Raw genomic sequence first — 13054 nt, 5'->3', positions numbered from 1 at the left:
TCAGGGATTGATTAGCTTGAAAATGATTGGGAATTATGAAAAAAATATTAAAACGAAGCATTAGAAGTACTGATTTTACATATCTATGTTCTAAGGATTGATATTTTTTAGACTTTTAAGGATTATTTTTATGCTAAATACCATTATAATAAGGAAATTTCAGATAAAGGTAAATCTGTCGAAGGAAAAAAATTCAATAAATTCAATTTAATATTTGTCTAATACATGTCACCTAATCCTTTACACCAATTATTTACGTCTCAAACAAACACAGAAATTAAGATCTAAAACAGTTAATAGGTTAATAAGGAACCACTAAGGTTTAAAGCAAGATGGTAGGAGACCTGCTAGGTATCACAGGTAGTTTCCTCTGTTGATTCTGTATTAGAAAGAAGGTCTGGTGCAGCGTTCTATTCTACAGGCAGGTTTTTTTGGGAATTGAATAACAATTGTCAACAATATTCTTTCAGAAAGATTTAATAATATATAATAATTATTATTATTATTGAAGGAGATATTCTCTGTTAAGAATGTTCTTCTCCAGGTTCCAAGAATAGACTATTTCAAAAATTAGGTTTATTTGTTTAAAAAAAATAGGCGCTTCTCTTCCCTTTACAGAATCTGAACCTGCTGAAGAAGTCTTTACATATATATCTGTCTAGATTGCAGAGATAGATTACTTGACTGCGTCATATTTGTGGATGAGTTCAGCGCATTGTCAGAGGTCTAAAATGCTGATTGGGGTCCAGATAGATCTCCAAAGGGATTCTGTATCATCTACGGCCAAATTCTAAGATAGCTAATTGAAGATAAAATCTTATTAGGATCCCATTTAGAGTTTGTGAGATGTAAGAAGGGTACCCACTAATCTTATAATGGATTGTTTAGGATATTCGGGCAGGAAAAGACTTCGACTGTTTCCTCTTGAGAAGATTAATGTCTAAAAGTCATTATTTGGATTAGGAATTGAATCTAGGAGCCACAAGTACAGAAATGGATTTTTTAGCATATACTCGATTGTTTTGCAGCTGTAAATTTATAAGCTCAAACAGCTTCGTCTTGGTCCACAATAATAATAAATACATGTTCAATGGCCACCAATGGATGGTGAGTAACATTCATTTCTCCTTGTCAATATCGTTTTCACTTTAAGCAGATATCCATGAATAACAACTGTTAAAATATTTATTTTTAAATGGTGCTAGACTGCAAATATTTGATTTAGAGCTATTGGGATTTTTAAATTTCAATTTTTTTTTATTTCGCTGCTTAAACAAAGAAATTCTGTTACAATATTCACCGAATTAATTTAACCTAAGTACCTTTAACCCTAAAATTCTAAGTAGAATTGACAATGACTAAACGATAGACAGGCATAAGACAGTATTCAAAACATTGAAATCTTCGTTTGGAAGGTATTGACTGAAAATTTTTTCAGACAATTAATATAGTAATAAATAAAACGTTAATTTTTGGGACTAATTTTCGATAAACTGAAATCCGATTTAAGAGCATGGGAGAAGTAAAAAAGTACTGCCGTTAATTATGAAATTCGGATTATTTTTATGGTGGAATCCAAAATTGAAATTAGACAAGTTAATAAGGTTCATTCGCACGGAAGTCGAAAAATTTCATTGGCGGGATTTGGGTATTATGACCAAAAACGTTGGCAGTTAGTGGATCACATTCCACCCAAAATAAATTGAAATTAGAGAATCTATTTGAAGAATATGATCAAGTCCTCATTAAATGGCTTAAATAAGATATAATCAAAAATGATTTTTGAATAGTCTTATTATATATAAAGTATATTATTATTATTTATTTTTTTTTTTTTTTTGCTACAATCAGCGCGTTAGCGGTATAAGTAACAGTGATAACAGTAACAACAAATAACAGAAGAATACGAGTGGAGAAGTTACCCAGCGGTAACACTCCAAAATGGGCTATTAGTCGCTCTCTTTACTTGAGAGGAGATCACGAGGCCACTGTCTCTTAAGGCGTCTTGTCGGGTTGTCAGGAAGAGTTCTAGAAGAAAGATTTTTAGCTAGAGGATTTATATGAAATTGCAGGTTGAAGTGGAGTTTTCTGTATTTTGTTTTAGCAACTTGTGTGACAAAAGGAATGTTAAGGTCAGTGTGTGTAGTCAAGTTGGAGACATAAAAAGGAGCGTGTACAATAGTTCGAAGTATTTTAGATTGTAGAGATTGAATCCTTTGAAGATTGGAGCGTTTGGTTGAACCCCACAGCTCTATTCCATACGCCCAGATGGGTTTTAAAATAGATGTATAAATTAGTCTTTTGTTGTGTAGAGAGAGTTTTGATCTATCGTCTAAGAGTCTTTTAAGTAGTCGATAGCGTCTGTTAGTTCTGTTCTTTTAAGTCTAGTGTGGGGGTTCCAAGAAAGTGTTCGGTCTAAGTAAAGCCGAAGGTAGCGGGAAGTTTATTATTAAACTTGAAAATAGATACTGACAAGATTTTGATAAGACCATTTTAAAAAATAAATAAGATAAACAAATTTCCTTTGTTGCCTATCGGGAATTCAAATCTATAGGAGTTTTTTGTTCAGTTACTCTTTGTCCAAAAATCCTGTTATGGAAAATTTGTGAGCTCGATTAGGAAGAAATAGATACTGAAATTCGGGGACCTTTCTTAAGAAGAGAAAGTTTACTATTTTGACAAAGTATATTGCTCTTAAATTCTCAAATAACATCCTCCTAAAATAAAAAATTTAAAAGTGCGCTAAAATTTATTTCAAAATTGCTTCAATTGAGATACCTTGTCTCTTTTACCACATAACAGTACTCTTTTATATGTACTCTTTCGAATTTAATTTTTTTCCTTGCACATAGAAACACAATGAGTTTTACAGCATGAAACTCTTGAAATAAAACATTGTACTTCTATATAACTTTCATTTCAACCAAGGATTTAAAAAAAATTAGAATACAAACGCAAAACTGAATCTTTATTCATGCCCTTCAAACTATGTACATTCAAGGTCAATATCGATAACAGTTTGGTTGATTGTTTTTTTATGTTGTAAGAACTTATTCCAGTAACACTCTTTTTAAAACGTTTTATCGCACTTGGTCCGTAGGACACCATTGTTTTGTGTAGAAATTGAATCAGAAAGAAGTCGTTTTTTTGATAAAGATGCGCCCTAAGACAATAAAAATCTTTTTCTTTTGTACCTTACCACACATATTTCTCGTTTGAGGCCTCAGTTAGCTGTAAAATCCGCAGTTTTCTTCTCTTTCTTTCTACTCTTGTGAAATCTTGAGTTTCGAAAACAACTGAACTTTTCAGTTCAAAAGCATTTTTCCTATAATCTTTTAGTAAGAAAAGTGGCTAATTTCAGCTTAGTATGACGCGCTTTTCTTTCTTTTTGTATATTCCTTAACCTTACAAATACGATCAGACTAGCCGTAGATCAGGTTAGTCGAAAGCAAATAAGCTTAGTTCTAATTTATTTTCTAGATCATGATTTCACAGTAACATGGTTTCTTTAGCCCCAGTAAGCATTAAATTCTTCTGCAATACCACAAATAATAATAGGATTATTTTTCCTTAATTCTGTTTCCAAAAAAACTTATTTTGATTCTAAATTTTCATAACTTTTTTAAAAAAAATTGAATTTCAAGCTGTTCTTACAATTACCTAGGTCGAATTGCTTTTCAAACCCAGCACTATATGCACAAAATATTTGTTGAGAATGAGTGTAGTACCAATAAAATGTTTATTTCTATCTTTATAATTCAGTAATTGTGCTGGTTCTAGCTAGCTTTAAAATCTACAACATTGTGAACAGAATTATAAATAGACGTTCATTATGTGTTCAGTGTTAAACAATTCTTTTTCCAATAAGCAGGCTAAAAGCGAACCACGCGGTTTGTGGATCGTATCTTCACAGAATCAATAAGAGATCCTCTCCTCAAACGTATAATAATGATATGTCCACGTTATGTAGTAGAAAGGAAACAAATGTCTGGAATTTAGATGCACCCTTTCGCTACGAAGTCATAATATTCTCCAGCAACATCTATGTGCTTAAATCTGTAGCAGAGCTAGCAAAGAAATATGAGTGTATTTAAAAGTTATAGCCGATTAGAATGAATGGAAGAAAATGATCTTTTTTTTAAGTATCTAGCTGAACTTGATTTTAAAGGAAAAAAGGATTTTTAATGCTTAACTTGATTTCTCTTGCACAGGTTAGAGAACAAAGGGTAGATGGCTAAACAATACTACAAGACCCTGCTACAACTAAGATTCCAGTTGAAGAAGCAGAGGGGTTTGGGTTTTGTAGAAAATCTTCCAAAATTTCAAACATGACTGCTCTCCAATGAACTTCTTGTTAAAGAGGTTTCGGGTTCCAATAACCGTCTCAGCAACCAGGTACATATTTAAGTATATTACTTTCTCAAAAAAAGATCTCTTCTTTGAAAACGTAACTCTTCTCTTTAAAAAACTCCTCGTTCATCTCTTTTTATAACAAATAAATATAAAGAAATAAAAATAAATAAATAAATAAATATAGATAATAATTATTAGGTATACAAAATAACCCTACCTATAGTTACGCTTTGTTCTTCAACAATTTTCTCCTTTACATCAACTGGAAGAGAAACTCCAGCACTTTTGACGTTTGAATCAGAATTAGCTTTCTTGGAAGGAGTTTTCAAAGCCTCCACGGGTTTACTTCCTAATATGTCTTCTTTTGTTACAATTTCGGCTTTCCTACAAGAAGAATGTAGCTATCAATATGCCATTTAATTTTAGAAAACGTATTACTACAATCAAAAAACAAATGCTGCAAAAATAATATTTCTAAACAGAATTCAAACTACTAAAAAAAGCAAAAAGTAAAGATGTTAATAAAAAAAAAAATCAAAAATTAAAAAAAAACTTCCTAGGTTTGTCAGCGTAAATTATATCATCGACTAAACCAAAGTAATTTTATTAATTTATAACAAAAAGCAAAAAGTTTTTCATTAATGAGTGTTTCATTAATCCTAAAGAAGAAAAGAATATTGCCAACTTCAGTATTCTAAATGTTCCTAGGTAACCTAACCAATAAGGACAGAAGACACACTAACCTTAGATATAACAATGTAAAAAAAATATATAATTTTTAATAAGCATAAGTCCTAAAAATTTCTTAGAGTTTGGTCAAAAGCTTGGAATTTTTTTTTAAAAAAAATATGACAAATTGGCAATATTCTTCCACTTTTACCAAACAAAATTCTGCTCTAATTTTGAGTTTAAAAGTGTTTATTATCATTACTTATTATTCTTCTAGCAAAATGCTTCAACAAAAATTTCAAATGTTGCTAATTTATTGGCAATCTGTATGATGTACACATGAATGAAAACATGATTTGAAAACGATAAGGAAAACACCAATGCAATTGTCGATATAATAGGTTCTGTCTTATATTACATCCAAACGATTATTTTATTTATTTACATCATTTTGCAATTATTAAAATTAGAATTCATCGAAAGGTCTTGTTTCAACTATTTATGTATATAAATTTAAAATACAGTTTAAAGTAATAGTTCTAAGAACTAATCCTTCTATTACCATTGCTTTATAAATAATTACACATAATAATGTTTAATTTAGTTAAAATTAAATAATCCTAAGATGGATGAAAATAATCTTTCTTACATGTCCACTAATTTTGCGATTTCATTAATTGAACCAGTTTCATCCTTCATTTCTTTGAATGTAACATTTAAACTTTTCAAAACATCATAATTGATTTTTGCTGAAATTTTCTTTTCTTGTAACATCTTCTCTATCGCCTCACCTATAGGAAAAAAATCATTAACAAAACTTGTTATTATCTGTTGTTAATTAATCTATTTAGGTTTTTGCAGTAAACAAATAAAATATATTAAAATTCAGAATACCAGCACTGTTAGCAGGTGTAGTCGTTTTCTTCTTAATGGTTGTTTTCCGCTTTTTCTTCTCTTGGGGCTGTTTTCCTTCTTCTAATTCTCTCTTTAGTTTTTCTTCCTTCTCTGGTTAAAACAAAACTCTTTTTTAGTTTTTAAATTTATTATATTAAGTAAAATGAATAATAAATAACACGTAAATCATATAATGACTAAAATTCTAAGTAAGATAATCGTTAGATTAAATACTTTAACCCATATTTTTGTACATTTAACGAAATTGCATTTTCTAAATTACATATCCACTAACCTTTCTTAGCTTTTAAATACTCCGCATTCAACTGTGTCCAAATATTATCTTTCCTTTGCGATTCTGTCTCATTCATAATATAACTATCAATCTCATCATCATCAAGGCCAGCTACATCTAATTCTCCATTTGCGGTGCTGTATTCAAATGTACCTTCGAAATTTCCTTCATTTAACGCTGCTAACGCCTCTTCAGCTTCGATTTCTTTTCTTCTCAATCCCATACTTTCTATAGTTGGGCCTTCGAGATATAAATAATAATAACAATTAATGACAAAGTAATATCTTATGAAATTAATGATTTATAAAAGAAATAGAAGAACATAATACTCAGATCAATCTTGAAAGCTCAAATTACTTTTGTTCTAAATATCGAATTCTATACATTTTCACGAGATTCTCACTTTCGTGGCAAATAAAAATTATTTCGTTTTTTATTTGTTTCTTAAATTACACTTACAGTCCCATGCTCTTAATAAACAGTATAAGATGACCAGTTTTTTCATCTTTAAAACATTTTTTGCCTAATAAAACTTATCAAACACATAAAAGTAGCATAAATCTACATTCTGTACAATTTCAGACAAAAAGAAAACATTAACATCAGCTGCTTTCTGATCCCAGTAAGAGCTATTTTGTTTTACTTTGTCAACATATGCTAAAGACAAGTTAATATTTTAATAAACATTTAACATTCTTATTTAACGAGAATTGTTCATTTGGAACTACTAGGAGAATAGACGAAAATAAATATTTTTATTTTTCCCGGCAACTATTTTTCTACCATTACAAATAATTAAAATTAACAAAATTTATGTTTTGTAAAATATATACATATCAATCTAGGCAATGTGAGGTATATCACAAATTAATTTATTATATTTCGTCTTTGAGTAGTTCGCTAATGTAATGGGATAGCGAATAAATATCATCAAATTTAAAAAATATCTCGCCCAACCATCCAACGTGAAGAAGTAAAATGTAAAATAAGGCAATGTTCTCAGTCAGCAACTTTGAAGGAAATAAGTAATTGTGGAAATTGTAATTAATTTGTAATTGTTTTCAAAAATATTCACATTTTGCTATAAAATTGTTTTCTTTCTTATAAAATAAATTACAAACGCTATTCCAGCGGTTCTAAAATTTGTTCATTATGTAATAGATCAGAGCAGGAGGATATACTTCACTTTCTGGCGATCTGTCCCATCTTCAGTGAAATAAGGTTCAAATATTTTAAACAAACCAGCCTGAAGAACCTAAAGAACAGCTTATAAAGTACTTAAATGGTGCTAATTTTTATTTGTTAATACAACATTGTAAATTGGCTTGGTCATACAGATATAATTTAATTTTAAAATTCAATTTTTAATTTTATACTGTTTTTATTTTGCATTTATATTGTTTTTAGTGCAAAGCCACCTTTTTATTTGTATTCATTTATTTTTTTCTATTTCGTTTTATTGTTTTTTTGATTCAAGTCCTCTGATGGTGTTTAACACCAGAGAGTATTGTCTTTTATTTATTTGTATTCTATTTTGTGAATTTAAATTCATTATAATAAAAGATATTATTATTATTATTATTATTGTTATTATAAAATAAAAATAATTATTATATTGTTAAGAGAGATGCCCTTGGTTTGTAGAAACTCAGTTACCTTATCAATTATTGTGATATTTTTGAAATTACCTCCTACCTACAAAGCTAACCTATTAAGTTCTCCTAACCTTCAATGTTGATCTGATAATGATAATAATAATTAAGTTAATGATAATTTGGCTATTGATTTAAGAGAATGTTATACATAGATTGATCCCAGACATACCCAGTCCTGATTCTATTAAATCAAGCCGTAATTCTTCACTTTCTATATCATTTAATATATCAAAAGTAGAATCCGCAACAAATTCATTCAGATCGCTTTCCTCATCATCTAAAAACAAATCTTCATTCAGTAAATGTTTAGTAGAAAGACAAGTTGTACTACATATAATAATTATTAAGCTTACGTTGATCTTCAGAATCTGTACTGGCTGATTTTTTATTTTTCTTATTTAAAATGTACTTCTCTATTTCAGATCGTAATTTTGTGAATTGCTGAACACTGGTTTTGTCTTCAAGAGCCTGCAACATTGATTATATTAATTGATCACTTTATTTATTTAATAGAATTTCAACAGCAACCTAAGCGTTAAGCAATTTAGCTTAAAGAGGTTGATCACGGACCAGTCCGGTGGATTTTAACACCTTTGAATAAGAAGAAACGAAAAAATGTAACAAATGTAAGTAATTGATTAATTATTATTCATCCACCATTTGCTTTTTTTTAATAAAAAAAGTAAAGTAAACCTAATAATTTCTGTTAAATATGAATAAGCTTTTGATGATTTTTTTTACTTTCTTATTTTTGTATTCATTTGTCAACATTTGGACCGTTTTACAAATAATCCAACTGATTTTGTGCGACGATTCGTTACTTTGGATAAGATGTGAATTTATTACTGTACCCTTGAAACATAACAGAAATCAAAATATTCGATGAAAGCTAATTCCTTTTTTAGAAAGACCATGAACCAATGATTTGTGAGATGTAAAAGGGATCCATTTTATTAGTACCTTACAAAGAATAGAAAAACATTAAATATAACTCTGGAGACAACATAGGCAAACGCAGCAAATGTTCTGACCAATTGGACGATAATATTTCTGAGAAGAGGAATACATTGCAAAAGAAAATAGCCAGAAGTCAAAGAAGTAAAGAAAGTAAGTAATGTATCTGTAAGTAATGTCAATGTATCTGCCCACAAAAATACTTTTATCCAGATTTGGCACCATCTGACTTCCACCTCTTCCCAAATCTAAGGAAAAAGGTCGATGAAAAACGTTTTGAATGAATAAAGAGGCGGTTGCTGCCTTAGGATAAATTCAATAATCAATATTTCTTTGAATAACGATGGAAAAGATTATTAAACTAAAATGGGTCTGTAGACAAATAAATGAAAGAAATTAAAATATATATATATATATATATATATATATATATATATATATAAGAAAGATGGAGTTAGAGAGAGAGAGAGAGAGATTAACTACCAGACTAAGAACGTTTCATCTTGTCATCGAACTTTATTATTTTTTAATCTGAACCCTAATATGAATTTAATATGAACTTTATCATTGTAAGTTAACTGAACGACAAAAAAGTCCTCTTTTTTTTGGTAAAGAAGTCGCAAATTATTCGACATATTTCCCAAGTTTATAAGGAATAGGAATTAATTTATAATTTGAAAATTTAAACTAACTTTTGAACTCAAGTAATTTTCCCTTAGATCAGAAATGATTTGTTTAATCTGTTCGAATTGATTTTTCGAATATTTGAATGTAGATGTTTATCTTAATACTATTTCTCCATTAAAACACAATCTTTTTCTACACTATCTCTTAAACTATCCCCTTATGTGATTATACCTATTTTGTATTTTTAAGTACTTATTTTTTAAAAAGCTACTAATTATAAGAGATATAATCTCAAGATAAATTATCATCTACCTACCTTAAATCTAAAATATACTTCATAAAATATGTTTTAATTCAGTGGAATATGATTCCTCACTTACAATTAATTAAATTAAATTAATTTCCAAACCTACTTTTAATCTTTCACGATCTCTTGCCCTAGCTAGTTTGTAACATGGAGGATCTTGTTCTTCTTCCAAGTCTACAGTCATAAATTCGGCCAGTGTTAAAGAACTTGAAGGTGTTTCGCCAAACTCTACCAACCTAAAATCATCATCATTTTTAATTTAAGATGCTGTTTTGTAAATACGTTAACAATAAACAAAAAATCTCTAAGGTTCTAACTCATACATTTTCATAAAACTCTGAATTGTAAAATATATATAATTCTAAGTTTATCTAGTTTCTAAAACCACACATTACATCGAATTGAAACATTAGAAGGGAGCCATAACCCTTCTCAGTACAGCCCAAAAACGAATTTTCTTTGAAAAATTATTCCAATAAAACTTATAGAGCTAAGTATGTGTAAGATATTTTAGCAACATATTTAACCCTCCTTAATAATAAGTAAAACATCGGATTGTACAATGAACTGAAATGAAACTTTAAAGGGAGTGCTATGAAACTCCTCTCCAAGAACTGGCCTCAATCGAATTTTCTTGGAAATTCTAATAAAGTTGTAGACCAATAGGAATATAAGAGAAAATCGTGGGAACTTTTTCCACAAAAATATCTCAAAGAACTGAAAAATCTATTAAGTAATGTACTTCTGATTCTACTAATTCCACCATAACCTTACTGTTGCGCCCCTAGTGGCGCTTGAGTGAAATATCCTATGAGAAGATTCTGTTTTGTTTTTGTTTTTGTTCGTTTTTTGAGTGTGATGGATCCAACTAAATAAAAAAATTAAAAAAATTCTTAAAACCTGATTTTTCGGGTTAAACTTAGAAGCGAAAATTAAGCCCATTTACAATACCATCTTCTTACAAGTAAAGGAAAAAGTAAAAATCAATGATCATCTAACTTACAAAGTCAATGTGTAATCACATAATCTTGTTTAAATGAAATCATTACTATAGTTGATGCAGAGAAATTTGTTAAATATATATCTCTTTTTTTAATATACAAAGTAACTGAAGAAGACCAAAACTTCTACCTTTTTCTAAGCGTTGCCTCATGAACCTGCACAACTTTAACAACATCCCCTACAGTTCTGTTAAAATCATGCAATCTTGCAGCCATCAACAAAGCTGAAACAAAAAAATAATAACAAGGCGTTAGTCTTCTACCAAAAAAATTAAATGTCTTTAGAATCGACACAGTTCTTAACCTTATTCTTTGTTTCATTTGTTATTGAACGGATTTGCAGATAACTTTGAAAAGCAGGTTTGCATTTGTTCAGATAGTCAGGCTGCGTTGAAGACAATGAACACTAAAAGAGCTAGCATTCTACTCAAAATGTTCTTTTAGCTGTGATAATATGATAATTACGGCTAACGAGAAGGTACAGGCTGGCCAAATTGGGTGCCTTAGTCCCCAACATTGGGCCTGAACTAGTTATTGGTATGTTGTTTGGTACATGCAAGCTGGTATTCCAGGCATATATAAAGAGATCTGCGTGCTGTAGACAGTCTAAAAAGCATATTTTAGGGGCTCTTCCAAAATCGATAATGAGATGCTCAAGGACTTCTTTCAAGCCAACTGGTTAGATCTCTCACGGGATATTGCAGTTTAAGAGGAAACTTCTACAAAATAGGGCTCATGGCCCGACCCTTTCTGTATTTTGTGAGACGGGAATGGAAATTTCCATTGATCTTATGAACGTTACCTAGGTTTAGGATCTGTATTATTTTTGAAGAAGAAACCAAAAATGTTAAAAAATTTCCAACTTTTCAAAGAAACCCTATTTTCAGAAAAATTTTAAAACTTCCATGTCTTAAGGAAGGTAACCAAAAAACTGAAAATATTTCTGACCAATAAGTCATATTACAATCACTGATAGCTAACTTCTTCTAAAGTTAAGATTTTTATCTATTACAATTTTTACAAAATACTATTCCTATTCCTGGAGGTGAAAGAACCAAGCAAAAGAAGTATACACTTCATTGCGCAAGTTCCTTTAAAACGAGGCCATCAATTTTTATTATCTAATGAAACTAGTTTGTGGCTTAATTGGGTGATCAATCATTAAAACTTCTCAAATAAATGTTTCGCTTACATTTTTCTATAAGACGTAAGCAAGATAAAAAAAAAAGATAATTTGGAAAAAATAATAACTTAGTAGAGACACAAACCAGCATAAAAAGATTTTTCGTGCTGAAATTACAAAATAGATTTGAAAATACTTTGAAAATCACAATTGCCGACATTAAACTAAATTCTTAATGAATACTTCTATAATCGAAAACAATTAAACTATCTTACCAGCACCACATATTCCAGACGGTCTTCGTCCTGTGTGCATAAAATCTCTCTTCATTCTCTGTACTAGTCTTAAAGCTGTCATAGTGACTTCGTGGGTTTTATCACCAAATTCTAATTTGTTTGCAAATCTGAGCACATACAGACAGGGATCTGAAATACAAATATTTATTTTTACTTTCTATTTTATTTATTTTACATATATAATTTGAGGCACTGACTCAAAATTCCTCAAACGGATGGGGAAACCTTAATGAAAGGTTTTTTTCCTTTTGTTTAGCTTTTATTGCAAATGCCTCCTGTAATTTCTTTTAAACGAAGTAATCTTACTGTAGTCATGTAGATTCATTACTCTTTTTTCAAACATTTTTACAGAAAAATTCATGGAAGATCATTGATTATATAAATTCTAGAATTTTATTGGATTGAGGTAGATAAGTTTGTGGCCAAGAAAGAAGAAAATACGGTATTTCTTAACTTTAGCCATGTTTATTATTATTATTATACAATATTTTTAAAAAAAAGCGTATTTGTTAGGAAGTAAACATCCAAAGTTCTTAATTACAAACAAATAAAGTCTAAAAAAAAGAAAAAAAAATACACTCATTACATTCTTATAAACAATGCCGGATGTTTAATTTAATCTGAGCACGTATTAATGAAACTGTAAAAACTAAACAAGGACTACCGGCAATTTCAAGGACGGACAAAAATGAAGGTTTATACTTTTTATTAACTTTTAATGTTATTAAAAGAAGAATAAATTATGGCAAAAACAATTTGGTTTAAAATACAACTCAAAATGAAGGAATGTGGTCAAATACTTTCAGCAAATGTATGTCCATTATATAAATAAAATAATTCTAAAAGACCTTTTTATCGACTCTTAAGTAATATTTTTTTC

The 13054-nt window shown here is 29.4% G+C and overlaps 2 protein-coding genes across 3 annotated transcripts in view; one reads left to right on the top strand and one right to left on the bottom strand.

The window, feature by feature from the left end:
- Positions 1-4347, top strand: part of LOC141460780 (uncharacterized) — a 37641-nt gene extending 33294 nt beyond the window's left edge. Inside the window, exon 2 of the mRNA XM_074141088.1 lies at positions 4212-4347. The gene's annotated coding sequence lies outside the window, so the exon portion shown is untranslated. The remainder of the gene's footprint in view (positions 1-4211) is intronic.
- Positions 1-13054, bottom strand: part of Brf (Brf RNA polymerase III subunit) — a 40071-nt gene that overhangs the window by 2208 nt on the left and 24809 nt on the right. Inside the window, exons 5-14 of one of the 2 annotated variants that reach the window (XM_074141100.1) lie at positions 12154-12303; positions 10886-10979; positions 9861-9990; positions 8220-8334; positions 8036-8143; positions 6212-6451; positions 5917-6027; positions 5672-5813; positions 4571-4737; positions 1812-4482 (exon numbers count right to left, since the gene is read on the bottom strand). In XM_074141100.1, coding sequence (XP_073997201.1) covers positions 4421-4482; positions 4571-4737; positions 5672-5813; positions 5917-6027; positions 6212-6451; positions 8036-8143; positions 8220-8334; positions 9861-9990; positions 10886-10979; positions 12154-12303 — 1319 coding nt within the window. In that variant the 3' untranslated portion in view covers positions 1812-4420. Of the gene's footprint in view, positions 1-1811; positions 4483-4570; positions 4738-5671; positions 5814-5916; positions 6028-6211; positions 6452-8035; positions 8144-8219; positions 8335-9860; positions 9991-10885; positions 10980-12153; positions 12304-13054 lie in introns of those variants that run through there. The other variant, XM_074141099.1, reaches the window with a different exon arrangement.

The sequence above is a fragment of the Rhodnius prolixus genome, unplaced genomic scaffold, assembly GCF_049639745.1.
Source record: "Rhodnius prolixus isolate KJV_2025 unplaced genomic scaffold, Rpr scaffold_6, whole genome shotgun sequence".
NCBI classification, from domain to species: domain Eukaryota; kingdom Metazoa; phylum Arthropoda; class Insecta; order Hemiptera; family Reduviidae; genus Rhodnius; species Rhodnius prolixus.
This window is presented reverse-complemented; position numbering and strand designations above follow the sequence as displayed.